Here is a 17,981-nt window from a genome sequence, read left to right as displayed (position 1 = left end):
TCTCTCCCACTTTATGATATAACCTCCCTTCTGTGTTTTGTGATAACAGTTTCCTTCATTTTCCTTTTAGCTTCTCACCCAAATCATATTGAATAGTTGCATCTGGTTTTGAATTCTGTATAGATGGAGTCATTCTGTACATTTCTCTTGTTGAGTAGCTTTCACTCAGCATTATGTGTATGTATATATGTGTGTGTGCATATTTATATATGTATATGTTTTGTCCATTTACCTTATAGTGTTTGATAACCCACATTGTTTTTATTCATTGTACTGTATATGGATATGTAGATTGTTTCCAATTTTGGACTATTACTGTATAAAACAATTTTTCTGTGAACATTCTTATTTGTGTATTTTGGTACACATGTATAGGAGTTTGTCCAGGGTGTATATCTGGAATAGAATTGCTGAGTTCTAGAGTATATCTTAAGTCATAGTGGATAATGTCAGACTGTTTTCCAAAGTGGTTATACCAATTTGTAAGTTCTTCAGCAGTATATGGGAGTTCCTATGGCTCCACATTCTTGCAAGATTTGATGTTGCCAACTTTTTAAGTTTTAGCCAATCTGGTAGGTATCGAATAGTATTATATTGTGGTCTTAGTGAGGGTGCCAAGCTTTGGAATTCTGTGGGCCAGTACAATTTCAGAAGACTTTGGGTAAGACACAGGGTTTTCAAATTTTTATTTGGCTAAATAAGTTCAGTTTTAACTTTAAAAAGAGCACATGAACAGCAACCAAAAAATCCTTACCATCTCCTATAGTTTTATGAAGAAAAGGAAAATTTAATTCCAAGGAAGTAGGATAATCTCAGACTAAAAAGCAGGTCTTTAAATTGTATACATGTACCTCTGTGGAAGAGCTCATCACAGTCCTTCCTTTTCTGATTTTTTCTGTTGACTGGTAAAGCTTGTCTGTTAAATTTGGGAACCTCTTCACTAAGCTATCTTTCAGTATTGAAAGCTTACAGTCTACATTGCACCACAAAGCACTCTTTTGTGAAGCATCCTTAAGTTTATCATCTTTAGGTTTTTGCAAAGCTCTTCCTATAGAAGGTGCATGTACAGCTTACTCAGGAATCTTTGTGTTATTAGGAAGATGGACTATTGTTTAACTAATAAAAAATTATGTTTATAAGCTTTAAAAAATACTGCCCTTCAAAAGTGTGTGTAAAGAACAGAAGACTTTTGTTGGGGGAATAAGTGATAGAATCTTTCTGAAATACCTGTTAGATGTGGTGAAATTTTTATAGAAAAGCAGGGGAATGACTAATAAATACAATTCAGGTAACAATAACCTCCGTGTCAAATGGAGGATCACACAGGGAACTTGGCAACAGTATTAATATTTTCCTGGGTTAGATGCTGAATCAGTGGTGTTCACTTCATTATTCTGCTTTGTAACTCACCTATATATTGTGTATATTCTTTTTAAATAAAACACAATAAAAGAAAAAAAATGAAGCCATTAAAAAAAAGATTAGAAGAAATAAGAAGGGATATGTTTTCCTGCTGAGAAGGGGAAGAAAAGGATAACGATGGGGATGCAGACCCAAGATCTGATACTGTTTTAAGAAAGCACCAAGAAAAACCTTTAGGCACAGAATAGTGCAGAACAACTTTTGCTGTCCCCAGCACTGTGGAGGGAGTGGGGCTGTTTCACAGAGATGGTGTGGGGTCTCTGTCCAGACCTGCTCGGCCACGTTGAAGATTCATTTCAAATCACGCTAATGGCTGCCTTATGGAGTACTCAGTGTTCCCCAAAGTACATCTTTCATAGCAATCTTAAAGTTCACAGCAGAAAAATTTAAAGTTCCTGTAGAGATCTATGCAGTATTACCTGTGATGGAGTAGGAATAAATCCTGCACTGCTGCAAGTTTTTTTTCTGAAGTATGATTCAGAACTGTGAATTAGGAAGTTCCCTGGTGGTCTACTGGTTAGGATTCAGTGCTTTCACTGCCATGGCCTGGGTTCAGTCCCTGGTTGGGGACCTGAGATCCTGCAAGCCATGAAGCGCACCTCACACCTCCCCCTGCCCCCACAAAAAAAGAACTGCAAATTATTCCTATAGAACGTGTTGGAAGTTCTGCTACTTGGAACATGTGATTACCTTTCAGAATAAATATTGGTATTGTTGTAAAATTGAAATCAGGCATTTAAAATACTGTGAAAACACCAGTAGTTGATGAAATAATGAAAGGTGACTCTCCATCCCTTATTCACACTCTTCACACACTGTGAGGAGGGAAGGCTTCTGCATTGAGGGTGTTATCACCATAGAAGATCATAGTCTTTCATTGCTACCTCACAACACACACAGGTAATTCATTTGGGGTAAATAGCTTATCCAACTATGTTTTATAACTCTTTCTGAGAACATCTGGAAAGATAAAATTTACTGAATTTTCCTATTTGTCTTTGAGTTAAAAATTTAAAAGGATTGTGGATCCGACATGGCAGTTTGCTTGATAGTATCTGACTTGCAGGCACAAAAATAGTTGGAAAAAAAAGAAAAAGTGAAGTTGGTCAGTCGTGACTCTTGGCGACCCCATGGACTGTAGCTTGCCAGGCTCTTCCATCCATGGGATTTTCCACGCAAAAATACTGGAGTGGATTGCCATTTCCTTCTTCAGGGGATCTTCCCGACCCAGAGATAGAACCCTGGTCTCCTGCACTGCAGGCAGACTCTTTACTGTCTGAGCCACCAGGGAAGCCCCCCAAAAATGTGTTCATGTGTTCATATAAATTTTAATTTAATATCAAAGAACCCCATATTGAATTTTTGATCTATCTCTTTTGTGTAAAATTGCTATCCCACACCAAAGACTTTTTGCTATGATCTTGCAGAATCTAAGATGAGAATTGAAAATAAAGTAGAAGCATAAAAACAAACACAAAATTTTTGAGAACAGAGATAAAAATTTGAGCTTGATCTGCTGTGTGTAATGTGCCCCTTCTTTGTGATATCCAGCTTTTCAGTAGTTTATCCCTTAAAAATAAAAACTACAGTAAAGGGACTTCCCTGGTGGTACAGTAGATAAGAATCTGGCTGCCAACACAGGTAATGTGGTTTTGATCCCTGGTCCAGGAAGATTCCACATGCTGTGGTGCAGCTAAGCCTACACACTGCAACTACTGAGCCCACGTGCTGCAAATACTGAGCCCACATGCTGCAACTACTGAAGCCCGTGCACTTAGAGCCTGTGCTCTGCAGCCACAAGCAACTGCAACGAGAAAGCCCATGCCGCGCAACTGGAGAGTAGTCCCCGCTTATTACAACATAGAAAGCCTAAGTGCAGCAACAAAGACCCAGCATAACTAAAAATAAATTAATTAAAAAACTACAGTAAGATAAATAAGATCTGAGAATCTAAGGTATTTAACATGATGACTGTAGCTGATAACACTGTATTATTCTATAATTGAAATTTGTTTAGAGAGTAGCATGTAAACATTCTTAGATACATACAAAAAGGTAAATATGAAAAACAGAATATAGTGAAGCACATTCTTTAAAAAAAATTTTCAGTAAACTTTGCATTTTTATCCTCAAAATAGATAAAAACACCCAGTATTAAAATTTTTACTATTTTTTTCTTTTTTGGCCACTCCATGCAATATGTGGGATCTTAGCTCTCTGACCAGGGATCAAACCTGTACCCCCTGCACTAGAAGCTGAGTCTTAACCACTGGACCACCACGGAAGTCCTTCAATAGATGTTTGTTGAAATCAAGTGTTAGGATCAAAAGGGCAGATCATAGGAAGTATTAGGATCATAGGCAGGGCTGATATCTAAGATTTAATTATAGAAGTAACAATCAGGGTCTGTCTTAAGATTAGTTCTATGTAATGAGAATTTATATATTGTCTTCAAAATGCAACAGCATTAAAAAAATTATTTACTTAGGCAATGCAATAAAACTTACTTTTTCAAAATTCAAATAATACAGAAGAATACAAATAAAAATTATTGTTGCCTTTCTGTCCCATCATACTTTGTTAAACTAAACACGATTTAGTACACATCCCTACAGATCTTTATTATTTATAAACATATATATTTATATGTTTAGGAGGTATGTTTGTGTGTGTATGTGTGTGTATGTGTGTGTGTGTGTGTATAAATGGGATCCTACTATGTACTCGGTTTTGCAACTTTTTTTGGCCACACTGTGCAGCTTGCAGGATCTCAGTTCCCTGATCAAGGATTGAACCCAGGCCATGGCAGTGAAAGCCCAGAATCCTAACCACTAGGCCAACAGGGAATTCCTTGCAACTTGTTTTTAATTTAATGTATCATGGAGATAGTTCTGTGTTGTTACATATAATAATTCTTTTTTTTTTTTTGAGAGATAATCCACATCTTTATTGACAGACAATTCACATTTAAAAAGTATAATTCACATAGTATATTCACAGAGTAGCACAATCATCACTATAATAAATTTTGGAACATTTTTATCACCCTCAAAAGAAACCTCATAACCCTTTTTACCCCAACTCTTCCTGCAGCCTGAGACAACCATTAATCTACTTTCTGTCACTACAGATTTGCCTATTCTGGACAATTCATATAAATGGCGTCACACAACATGTGGTCCTGTGTAATTGGCTCCTTTCACTTAGCATGATGTTTCATTGATTATCCAGGCTGTAGCATGTATCTGTGTTTATTCCTTTTTATTATCAAATAATATGCCACTGTATGGCTATACCACATTTTATTTATGCATGCATCAGCTGATGGACATTTGGGTTGTTTCTTTTTTGGGGTGATTATGAATAGTACTATGATGAACATTGTAGCCCCCAAGCAGTCACTGATCTGGTTCCTGTCACTGTAGTTTGGTATTCCCTTTTCTAGAATTTTATGTAATGAAATCATGTAGTACATATGCTTTTGTGTCTCGCTTTTTTCACTGAGTGTATTGTTTTTATGATTCACTCATATTACTGTACCTGTTATTTAGTCGCTAGTAGCTCACAAACTTTTTTGCTGAATAGCATTCCATTGTGTAGATACATTCCCCAAATTTTAAATTCTCATGAAATCTAATTTACCAATTTTTTACCAAGTTTATGCTTTTTTTAAAAAACGGGAGCCTATTATACAGAGTGAAGTAAGCCAGAAAGAAAAACACCAATATAGTATACTAACGCATATATATGGAATTTAGAAAGATGGTAATGATAACCGTGTATAAGAGACAGCAAAAGAGACACAGATGTATAGAACAGTCTTTTGGACTCTGTGGGAGAGGGCGAGGGTGGGATGATTTGGGAGAATGGCATTGAAACATGTATAATATCATATGACATGTATAATATCATATGTGAAACGAATCGCCAGTCCAGGTTCGATGCATGATACAGGATGCTCGGGGCTGGTGCACTGGGATGACCAGAGGGATGGATGGTGGGAGGGGGGTTCAGGATGGGAAACACATGTACACCCGTGGCAGATTCATGATGATGTATGGCAAAACCAATACAATATTGTAAAGTAATTAGCCTCCAATTAAAATAAATAAATTTATATTAAAAAAAAAGAAAGCTTGACAATTTGATCATTATTTAGAATTGGGCATTCTAAGGCCTGGACAGAGACTGTCATGACCATGAGAACTTTTATTATCTGAGAGTCATGTGTATGCCCAAGATTTATTGGAACAGAGAGGAAAGATTCCCCAATGAATACAATTTAAATGTACATTGTGAATCAGATCCATATAATAACTCTTGCCTTGCTTAATTGCTACATGTATTCCTTTGTGGGAGTATGTCATTATATACTTAAATCATCCCTCTTTTCTAGGTAATTACATTGCTTCCAGTTTTACAGGAATTAACCAATAATGCAACATATACATATACCTTTGTTATACACTAATGTATATATTCAAGAGTGCTTGAGACTAGATTCTTAGAGGTATATTTTCTGGCTTGAAGGGTGTGTGCATAAACTTTGATGGATTTTTCCAGATTTTTTTCTGAATTACTGTGTCAGTTTACAGTCATTTCTCTATATCTGTCCCGAAGTTTATTTAATCAGTCTTTTTACTTTTTGCCAATCTGTTAGTAGTCAAATTATCTGATTATTTTAATTTGCACTTCTATTACTAGTATTATGAACATCTTTTCATTTTTTAATTGTATATTTAATTTCTTCTATGTAATGCCTATTTCTGTCCTTATTTTTCTGTTACTTTTTTCTTACTGCTATGTTATATACTTCACAAATATTATCTTAATATGATTGTCTTTAATAATTTTTCATTTTTAAGTTAGATTTTTAAAGATATAATTGATATACAATAAAATCTACCTTTCTACGTGTACAGTTCCCTGAGTTTTCATAGACACATACAGTTTGGTAACCACCACAGTGTGAAAGTGTTAGTTGCTCAGTCATGTCCGACTCGTGTCCCCGTGGATTGTAGCCTGCCAGGCTCCTCTGTCCATGGAATTCTCCAGGAAAGAATACTGGAGTGGGTAGCCATTTCCTTCTGCAGGGGATCTTCCCAATCCAGGGATCGAAACCGGGTCTTCTGCATTGCAGGCAGATTCTTTACCATCTGAGCCACCAGGAAAGCCTACAATGCTGTTAAAGTATACAGCACTCAGTATGTCAGCAAATTTGGAAAACTCAGCAGCGGCCACAGGACTAGAAAAGGTTGGTTTTCATCACAATCCCAAAGAAGGCTGATGCCAAAGAATGTTCAAACTACTGCACGATTGCACTTATTTCACATGCTATCAAGGTAATTCTCAAAATCCCTCAATCTAGGCTTCAACAGTACATGAACCTATAATTTACAGATGTACAATCTGGATTGAGAAAAGGCAATGGAACCAGACAGGGATCAAATTGCCAACATCTGTTGGATCATAGAAAAAGCAAGGGAATACCAGAAAAGCATCTGCTTCATTGACTATGCTAAAACTTTTGACTGCGTGAATCACAACAAACTGGAAAATTCTTAAAGAGATGGGATTACCAGACTACCTTACCTGCCTCCTGAGAAACCTATATAGAGCTCAAGAAGCAACAGTTAGAACCAGACATGGAACAATTGATTGGTTCAGAATTGGGAAAGGAGTATGTCAAGGCTGTATATTGTCACCCTGCTTATTTAATATATATAGAGTATGTCATGCAAAATGCCAGGCTGGATAAATCACAAACTGGAATCAAGATTGCAGGGAGAAATATCAGTAACCTCAGATGTGCAGATGATACCACTCTAAATGGCAGAAAGTGAAAAGGAACTAAAGAGCCTCTTGATAAGGGTGAAAGAGAAGAGTGAAAAAACTGGCTTAAATCTTAGCATTCAAAAAACTAAGAATCATGGCATCTGGTCCCATCACTTCATGGCAAATAGATGGGAGAAAAGTGGAAACAGTGTCAGATTTTATTTTCTTGGGCTCCAAAGTCACTGTGGACAGTGACTACAACCATGAAATTAAAAGACACTTGGCTCCTTGGAAGAAAAGCTACGACAAACTTAGACAATGTATTAAAAAGCAGAGACATCACTTTGCTGACAAAGGTCCAGTCCGTATAGTGAAAGCTATGGTTTTTCCAGTAGTCATGTATGGATGTGAGAGTTGGACTGTAAAGAAGGCTGAGGGCTGAAGAATTGATCCTTTTGAACTGTGGTGCTGGAGAAGACTCTTGAGAGTCCCTTGGACAGCAGAAAGGTCAAACCAGCCAATCCTGAAAGAATCCAACCCTGAATATTTGTTGGAAGGAGTGATGCTGAAACTCCAGTACTTTGGCCACCTGATGCAAAGAACCGACCCATTAGAAAAGACCCTGATGCTTGGAAGGACTGAGGGCAGAAGAAGAAGGGGGCAACAGAGGATGAGATGGTTGGAGGGCATCACTGATTCAATGGACACCAACTTGGGTAAACTCTGGGAGATAGTGAAGGATAGGGAAACCTGGCACGTTCATGCAGTCCATGGAGTCGCAGAGTTGGACACGACTTAGCGACTGAACAACAACAACAAACCCCCACAATAAGATATAAAACATTTATATCATTTCAAAAGTTCTCCAGTGCCGTTTTGTAGGCAGTCCTCTTGCTCACATACCCGTAGCTCCTGGCGTTCACTGATCTGTTTTCTGTCCCTATAGTTTTGGCCTTTCAGAATGTCTTATAAGTGAAATCATACATTATATAGTGTTTCCTGTCTATTTTCACTTAGTATAATGCCTTTGAGCGCCTCTCATGTATCAGCAATTTGTTCCTTTTTATTGCCTGGTAGTATGCCATTGTATGGAAATGCCACAATATAGTACCTGTTCATCACTTGATGAATACTGGACTTACTTCTAGCTTTTCAATAAAGCTATTCAAATACAAGTCTATGTATGGACATTTGTTTTCATTTCTCTTGGTAACCTCAGAATGATATTGCTGGATCATAAATTAAGTGTATGAAATCTATTTTCTGTCTTTTAAACTTGATTTATGCTGTCATTTGCCTTAATGACATTTTAATTAATATGTAGTTATGTTTGCCAGAATTTTTTTTAATGCTTCTGTAGTTTATGTCTTGCTTCCATGGCATTCCCTATACTAAAGTTTATACTTTTACTTTGATTTGAAACTACATTTTTAGTAATTATGGATGAGTTTAGCATTCCTCAGTATATAAAATTGATTTGTATATTCTAATTTCTTTTGTTACCTTTGTTCTAGTAGTAACATTTGTAGTAATAATTTTTATAGTGCTTTTAGTTCCTTTTTACTCCCTTACTTAACTTTTTATTGTCTAGTTTGTCAGTTTTAATGGTATCTTTGCTTTCTTTCTATTACCTACTTAGTAGTTGATAATCTAATGCTTTCTCTTTCCTTTCTCCCATTATTTTAGTTGTCTTTCTAATTGTGAGGTTGTATAAAGTTTACATTCTTCTATGCATGTATCTTTCAACAGCTTTGATTTGTCCTTTTTTAAAAAAATTTCTTTAGTTTTAATTGAAAGATAATTGCTTAACAGTATTGTGTTGATTTCTCCTGAACATCAACATGATTGATTTGTTCTTAGTTGTTTTTCAGTCGCTAAGTCATGTCCAACTCTTTTTCAACCCCATGGACTGTAGCCTTCCAGGTTCCTCTGTCCATGGGATTTTCCAGGCAAGAATACTGGAGAGGGTTGCCATTCCCTTCTCCAGGGGATCTTCTTGACCCAAGGATTGAACCCATGTCTCATGCATTGCAGGAGGATTCTTTACCACTTAGCCAATGGGGAAGCCCTTTGATTTGTTCTTAGCACTACAATTACATACATAAAATATTTACCAACTATCCTTTCTCTGAAGTTTCTCCAGTCACTGCTTGGTCAGCTGAGGCTCATCCTCTAGGGTTCAGTAAATTACAGTTTATGGGTCCAATACAGTTCACCATCTATTTTTGTATATGGCCTGCAAGCTAAGTTTAGTTTTTATTCTTTTTTTTTTTTTCTTTTGGCCACACCACAAGCCATGTAGGATCTCAGTTCCCCAACCAAGGATCAAATCCATGCCCCCTGAAGTGGAAGTGCAGAGTCTTAACCTCTGGACTGCCAGGGAAGCCCCTAAGCTAGTTTTTATATTGTGAAAAAGAATAAGAAGAATAATCAGTTCTCAGTTCAGTCGCTCTGTTGTGTCCGACTCTGCAACCCCATAGAACAGGCTTCCCTGTCCGTCACCAACTCCCGGAGCTTGCTTAAGCTCATGTCCATCAAGTTGATGATGCCATCCAACTAGCTCATCCTCTGTCGTCCCCTCCTGCCCTTAATCTTTCCCAGCATCAGGGTCTTTTCCAATGAGTCAGTTCCTCACATCAGGTGGCCAGAGTATTGGAGTTTGAGCTTTAGCATCAGTCCTTCCAATGAGTATTCAGGACTGATTTCCTTTAGGATTGACTGGTTTGATCTCCTTGCAGTCCAAGGGACTCTCAATAATATTTCATGATAAATGGAGCATAGCTATGTTTATTCATTTATTTATTATCTATGGCTGCTGCTTCACTACAAAAGTAGAACCGAGTAATTCAAAAGAGGTTCCATGGCCTGCAAAGCCTAAAATATTTACTGTCTGTTCCTTTATACAGAGAGTTTTTTGATCACTGCTGAGACAGATCCCTCTGGAACGTCATGTGTATACAGTGTTCCTTTAGTTCTGACACGTTCAAAATTGTATTTTTAAAGCTTAGCTGTAGATAATATCCTTGGTTTACTGTTTCTTTTCTTGATCATACTGCTCTGCTGTTGTCTTGTTTCATGTATTGCTATTGAGAAGTCTGCTACTGCTAAGTTGCTGCTAAGTCGTGTCAGTCGTGTCAGACTCTGTGTAATCCCATAGACAGCAGCCCTCCAGGCTCCTCCTTCCCTGGGATTCTCCAGGCAAGAATACTGGAGTGGGTTGCCATTTCCTTCTCCAGTGCATGAAAGTGAAAAGTGAAAGTGAAGTTGCTCAGTCGCATCCGACTCTTTGGGACCCCAGGGACTGTAGCCTACCAGGCACCTCCGTCCATGGGATATTCCAGGCATGAGTACTAGAGTGGGTTGCCATTGCCTTCTCCCGTTGAGAAGTCTGGTGCCAGTCTAATTTTCTTGTGATTATGTTATTTCTTCTTTTTGCCCAAAACCTCAGGGCTTTTATCTTTAAAGTCTAGTAGTTTTAGGAGTTGATCATACTGAGTTTTTTCTCAGTCACTGAGGGCCCTTTCACTGTGTAGATTAAGGCAGTTTGTTTTCAGGAAGTTCTCTTAGATTGTCATCCCTGTTCCATTGTTTTGATTTTTCTTTGGTGACTCGTTAACCTCATCTACCTTTCTTAGGCCTATCTTCTATTTCAACCATTTTTCCTCTGATTCTGTATTTCTTTGCTTCATCTTACTTTCATTCTCTTATTTCCCTGCTTTGTTTCAATGCTATTTACTTCTGATATATCATTTTCTTCTGTTTTTTCTCCTGAGTTAATTCAGGTCTCATTTATTTCTTCTTTTTTGTCCATTTCTGTTAATTTTTGTGTTTATGATTAAAAGTGTCTTAATCTGATTAAGGGTTTTTAATGCTTGTTTGAGGATGGGTAATTCAGTTTAGAGCATTATATTTTCTTCCAGCTTCATAATTGAGTTTTGGCTGTTATTTATATTTTGTGGCTTTTTTTTTTTTTGCAACAGTTTCACATGGATATGGTGTAGTTTTTTCTATTTCATTTCATGAATAGTGTTCACAAGTGCTCTCTTCTGTCAGTTTTACCCACTTCTGTGTAATTTCTTTTATAGATGATATTGGTGATGGTGGTGAAGTGAGGGGAGGGTTTGGCATGTCTTGTTTCTCTCTTGTTTCTGTAGGATTCTTAAGCTTTCTTTCTTCTTTCTTTCATTTACTGTCACATTCTATAAGGGGTTACCACCTTTTGAAAGGTATTTGATTTTCCTCCCAAAGTAATGCTTCTCAGAGGTGGCCACTTCTGGTCCTGCTCACCTTCAGTCTCTTTCCCTGTGAACCACCAAGTCCCAATCTGTGTTCAGTATTTGTTCCTTGACATTGAGCTTTCTCTTCTGGGATGTGATTTTGTGTGTGCTTGATTTAAGTCCTTTATACCCCTCTGTTCTCTTTAATGGAGTCTTTGCAGCTTCCCTCTCCTATTGTCTGTATGCACATGCTTGAAGTGATAGGCAACAGAAACTCTGATAAAAGAAGTCATCTGAAGGTTGTGGTATTTATCTTTTTGACTCCCAGTAATCCTGCAGACATGGGTCGTGTGTGGCTTTACTTGTTCTCCTTGTTAGGTGTATAATTTGGAGGGGGGAGATTGGGGGAAGATTCAAATTCAGGTCATTGTCATCCTTCTCTATCTAAGCTACTGTATTTTAGATAATTTTTTTTACAGGCAGCCTCAAAGAAAAAAATGTTGTAATAAGTTTTAGTTGCTGTAGGGTATTAATGTGGATGAAAATATACATTTCTTAAGTACTTAAGCTAGTATCATTGTAATGATTTAAAAAGTCTGTTTAATAATAAAATCTACTCAAGCATTCTGGGTGTCATATAGATTTTTTTCTTTTTCTTTTCTTTTTTTTTGCACATGACACAATCTGTTTTAAAAACTATTAAACTATTTAAAAACTGAGTATGTTTCAAAAATGTATCAATTTTGAAGGTCCATTTTTGTTGTGATTAAGTATTGAGAATTTTTTTTGTTATTAAAATATTTTTTGATATTTATCTATAATATTAAAGGCAATCAAGGTTAAATAGCAGGAAACATGTATTATTTGAGTTCTCTTTATCATTCTTCTTTGCTTTGTAAAATGTTTTGAAATTAACACACACATTTTTCATTTGTCAGATGCATACTTCTACTGGAGGAGGATTTTGTGACTGTGGGGACACAGAAGCATGGAAAACTGGTCCTTTTTGTATAAGTCATGAACCTGGAAGAGCAGGTACCACAAAAGAGGTAAGAATATTACTATTTTTTAATTGCTATTTTAAGCTTGATGAAATTAAATAGAAATGTTATTTGTATGGGTTAAGCTGAATTCCTTCGAGAATCCTGATTTTATGTTCTAATATTTAAATGTAAGGAGTTGTATTTGATTCTAGAGGATTTAAAGATTTGATAAATTGATAAAGGCTTGATTCCATATTTCTCTAAAGGAATGAATTTACACTGAAAAGATGAACTCAGAATACTTGTTTGTTAAGCAGTCAATTTGATAAGTAAGAATAAACAATATATTATCCTAAAAGAGTGAATGGAAGTAGTTATTATGAAACAGGAGGATATAATGAATTAGAAAACAATAGAACTGACACATAAATTCCGTAATTGCTATTCTTAAAGGAAAAAAAAAATCAACGAACATATTATCCACTATACCTCCTAATCAAGAAAAAAAACTGTAAGCCCAGATAGCGACAATTAAAAAGGAGAATGGGAAAATGACCATTGAACCACAGACACAGGAGGATTATAAAAGGCTATTTATATGACTCTGTGCAAAGACATTTGAAAATAGATTCCTTTATCCAACAGTATAGTTATAATTTATTCAAAAACAGAAAAAACTTTAACAGTTAATAGCCATTGAAGAAATTTAAAAAGTTGTCACAAGAAAGTACTTTCTAAAAAATGCCATGCTCAAATGGTTTCACAGAAGAATCCTTTTTAAAACTTAAGGAATAAATAGTTTTTGTATTCTTTAAACTGTTCCTGATAACTCTATAACACTGAATATCCCTAGGGTCTATATTTTGATCTCTTAAGTACCCTTTTCTACTAAAAGAAACCAGGCCTTGTTGTAAAAATACCTGACTCCAGATATGAATTAGGGAATAGGTGAGGTAGGCTGGTGAGGATGGATTTGTGTCAAAAGAACCTAAAACTCAGTTTTAGGATACTTTTGGATACTTTCCTCCTAAGATGGGGAGTAAGGCATATTCTGCTTTGCCACAGTAAGTATCCATTCATTAGTATAATGGACATTCCAGCTGAGGCAGTTAGACAAGAAAAAGATATAAAAAGCACCCAAATTGGAAAGGAAGAAGTAAAACTGTTTGCAGATGATGTGATTTTGTATATAGAAAATCCTAAGGAATCCATTAAAACATTGTTAGAACTAATAAACAAGTTCAGCACGATTGCAGGATATGAGATACAAAAATTACTTGTATTTTATACAATAGTAATGAACAATCCAAAGATAAAATTAAGAAAAAAGAAGTACAAAATTTATTTAATTTGAAAAGATATATGCACCCTTGTTTATGCAGCATTATTTACAGTAGCCAAGATATTGAATCAACCTAAGTGCTCATCAAGTTTACAAAACTAGCCTCCTTCTTCCTACCTCTTGGGGTTCCAGTCTGTTTGTGGTTTTCCTGAGTCATATGGCCTCAGAACACTGAATTGAGTCCTGAACTAACCTGGTCTTCTTGGGTTTCTTTGGATTTATAATTAGATTCAAAAAGAAATAGATCATTCAGGCTTGTTATGTCCGCAGATCTGTATACTCAGGAACAGATTCATGATCTGAATGTGAGAGCATACTTACAGCTAGGATATAACTAATAAGTTGCCCCCCAAGAGTCCTCTGTGCTTCACCTTTGTTTTGTCTCTGCTTTGGTGAGTGTGAAATCCATACTCTGCCAGGTGTGTGGCATTGTGCCAGCCCTAATAGGGATTTACCAAGTGTAATTAGACCTGGTCAATACCAATCAGCCTATAGTCCAGCATTTGGCAATATCTCTATAAGTATGTTTAAGGGAAATTTCTTTCTAGTTCTGTAGTACATTTTGGGTTTATTATTAAGGTTTTTTAAAAATTGATTTTGATCATCACTCTGTTGTTCCCTGTGATGGACCTTATAATATATATATATATATATATATATATATATATATATATATATATATATAAAAGCTATAAATGATTTATTTAAAAGTTTCTTCTCTACTTACCAGAACTCTTCTGAAGAACTTAGCTTCTGATATAGTATGGAAGTAATAAGTAGATTCTTCTAACTTTTCATTTCAGACTACTTCGATTAAGAATTGAAAGGAAATATTTCTAAAGCTAAAGAAGATAAGAAATAAGAACATAGTGGATTAATGTTGCTCTTAGTACCTTTGGCACTCTTTTTCTCTCTTTCTAGCAAAAGCTTCTGAGTAAAATCTCCAGAGAAAAGGTGACATATTGAAGAGATGGTAGAAAAGAAAATAATAAAGCGTTGGGGAGTAGGAAGAATAGGTGCAGAAGAGTAAATGTGTAGATTAATGTTTTGGTCACCACAGAATAAAATGCAGTTCATTAGTATGGTGTATAGCAGGTAGGTTAAAAAATTGAATATTAAAGCCTTCTACTGAATTTCTATTGGATTTTTATGTGTGTGTGTATGTGTGTGTGTCTTATTAAAGAGCTACTATATTTGTTTTCCTGCTTACTGCTTTGTTTAAACAACTTATTGAGTTATGATTTGCATACTATATTAAAAAACTCACCCATTTCAAGAGTATACTTTAGTACTTTTTTAGCATGTAGTTTATTTTTATGGCCAAATAATATTCCATTGTATGGATTATGCATCATTTTATTTATCCATTCATCAGTCTATGGAAATCTAGGTTGTTTCCACTTTTTGGCTATTATGAGTAATGCTGCTATGAGTATTTGTGTGCAAATTTTTTGTGTAGATATATGTTTTCATTTTTCTTGGGTAGATATCTCAGGGTGGAACTGGTGGATTATAAGGTCACTATACTTAACATTTTGAGCATCTCTCAGACTTTTCCAAATTGTACCATCTTACATTTCCATCAGCAGTGTATAAGGTTCAGGTTTCTCCGCATTCTGGCCAACACTTGTTACCTGCCTTTTTGATAATAGTCACCTTAGCAGGTATGAAGAGGCATCTCACTATGGTTTTGACTTGCATTTCACTAATGGTTTATGATGCAGAGCAGTTAAATGCTTTTTTTTTTTTTAGCTAATTGGTTTGAACAAACCTTATTAAGGAAGTGGTATCCTTTAATGAAATGAACATTTTTTTTCCCATGAAAGTCAAAAGACTCGGATGTTAGTATTGCTTTTTATATCCATTTAGAGGCTCTTTGACCTTGAATGGGATCTTTTTAAAAAAAATTTTTTTTAGTATTTATTTATTTATATTTGGCTGTGCTGGGTCTTTGTCGCTACAAGCAGGTGTTCTCTAGTTGTGGCAAGCAGGGACAACTCTCTAGTTGCAGTGCACGGGATTCTCATTGTGGTGGCTTCTCTTGTTGCTGTGTGTGGGCTCTAGAACACATGGGGTTCCATAGTTGTGGCACATGGGTTTAGTTGCCCCAAGACATGTGGAATCTTCCTATACTAAGGATCAAACCCATGTCCCCTGTGTTGGCAGGCAGATCCTTAACCACTGGACTACCCCGGAAGTCCTTAGATGGAATCTTTATCTCTTAAATGCCATAAATTTTCTGCCTTAACAGAGTGGCTGTAAGGATTGGTTGGAATAAATTAAATGAGAAATGCTTTTGTAAACTGTAGGGAAAAACAAAACCCTATAACTCGTTGTTCTCTGATATGATTAGTTTACTCAGGCAGAGAAGAACATTCATAAGGAAGAGCGTCATAAGGGAAGCTTCCATGATTTTGCCTCCTTTCCTTTCTGTCATCTGTAGCACCAACTTGGCCACAAGGAATTCAGCTAAACAGTGTGAACAGCAACCTCTTGGGCTGAAGTTAAATTCATTCTGGAGGATGGTGTAAATGAACTTATTAATATTGATCTTATAAATTAATAACATTATCATTCTCATCCACTTACTTGTATACAACATTGAGAATATGTTTTTCTATACTTTCTTGCAGAACTTACGCTGTCCATTGAATGAAGAGGTAATTGCCCAAGCCAGGAAAATATTCCCTTCGGTGATAAAATACATTGTAGAAATGACTATATGGGAAGAAGAAAAAGAACTGCCTCCTGAACTCCAGAAAAGGTAGGGGATTTTTTTAAAGGGGGAAGTTTTCATGATGGTTATTTATATTGCAAAATGAGTATTTGAAAAATGTCTTTTGTTTTTATCTAGTGTTTTAACTTAACTATCATTGTGAAAATTTTATATAGAGAATTTTTCCAAAATGTCCATTTATATGAAATGCTCTGCTAAGACATCATACAGAAGTTAAGGCAAAAGAAGGGCTTAATCAGGAGCTTCTGATTTTTTAAGAAAAAACATTTTGGGGGTGTTGTTCTAAATGATTTACAAGTTCTTAGCAGCCATTCATCCCAGCAAGGAAGTAAATTTCCCAGTTTGATCCTGGCCTGGACCAACTTCCAGGTTCCCTGAGAGGTTCGTGAACTAAGGTGGGGACTTCAGAACAGTGTTTCCCTTGTAGTCCAGATCTTTAGCACTTTTCTTGATCAAAAATTTTGATGGTCAGAATAAGGAGATATATCCCTTTGTCCTATGCTTTAGGATCTAGGATTATTTCACGTGTAGGAATTTAAGAAGTTTTTTGTTTTTGTTTTTAGCTAAAACCCAGCAATTTCTAACAACCATAAGTCTTTTAGTGACAGCAATATTGGCTCTTAATTTGCAAGAGGCGAAAGAGAATTCAAGACCTGATATGAAATACAGTTTGGGCCTTGTGGGAATTTTTCTACCTGTGTAATATTAGGAGTTTCACAAATCTAAATACAGTTTTTTGAGTTTACTGGGTTTATTTGTATTCTTTTAGGAGAAAGACTTAAGAATTTCAATTTTTAAAGACATTGAATGTATCATTTTGACTTTTACGGGACCATAAACTGCTTGGAAAAATAAAGGTCATCAGAAATTATGTCCAAAAAAGTTTTAATTTCAAATACATTGATAGCATCAGTTAAATGCTTTAAGAAATTTTGTGTTGGTAAGCATAATTCTAGCAGTCTGCCTGTCTAAAAAGGGTGGGTTGCTTGAATGTGGTCATGTAGGTAGACAGCACTGTACTTCAGATTCACAGATCTGATTTCTAATTCTCATTGTTTCTTGGCTTTGGGACGAAAGAGAAGTCTTTTTGAATCTCTTATTTCCTAAGCTACAAGAGGCTTGAGAAAAGCTGCCTCTTAGAGTTATGAGGATCAATTGACTATTTAGTGGAAGATTATTATAATCTGTTTAAAACTGGTGGTGATTTCTGACATTTGTGTAGCTGTAGCACACAACCATTTTCACATATTTTATAAGGTCCTCACACTCAAATGGAGATATTATACATCTTTTCTTAGAGATGTAAAAGATACCATCATCTCAGCAAGATTAAATGCTTAAGTGATTTGTCTGAGGTTTTGCAGTCAAACGGTAGTGCTGGCACTTAAAATCTATACACCATAAAAAAAAACTTCAATGTACTATAAAACCAGTACTTCTTAAAATAAATAGAAGGTAGAAACAAAAATAAATGAAAACTAAATGTTAGTGAAATCTTGACTGTT

The 17,981-nt window shown here is 35.9% G+C and overlaps 1 protein-coding gene across 5 annotated transcripts in view; it reads left to right on the top strand.

Annotated features, from left to right (window-relative positions):
- The window catches only part of UBR1 (ubiquitin protein ligase E3 component n-recognin 1), a 152,697-nt gene that overhangs the window by 23,975 nt on the left and 110,741 nt on the right, over positions 1-17,981 (top strand). For all 5 annotated transcript variants that reach the window (XM_055537521.1, XM_055537523.1, XM_055537524.1 and 2 more), the window contains 2 exons: positions 12,353-12,463; positions 16,373-16,503. In XM_055537521.1, the coding sequence (XP_055393496.1) occupies positions 12,353-12,463; positions 16,373-16,503 (242 nt within the window). The remainder of the gene's footprint in view (positions 1-12,352; positions 12,464-16,372; positions 16,504-17,981) is intronic.

This window comes from Bubalus kerabau, chromosome 10 (genome assembly GCF_029407905.1).
Source record: "Bubalus kerabau isolate K-KA32 ecotype Philippines breed swamp buffalo chromosome 10, PCC_UOA_SB_1v2, whole genome shotgun sequence".
NCBI lineage: Eukaryota > Metazoa > Chordata > Mammalia > Artiodactyla > Bovidae > Bubalus > Bubalus kerabau.
This window is presented reverse-complemented; position numbering and strand designations above follow the sequence as displayed.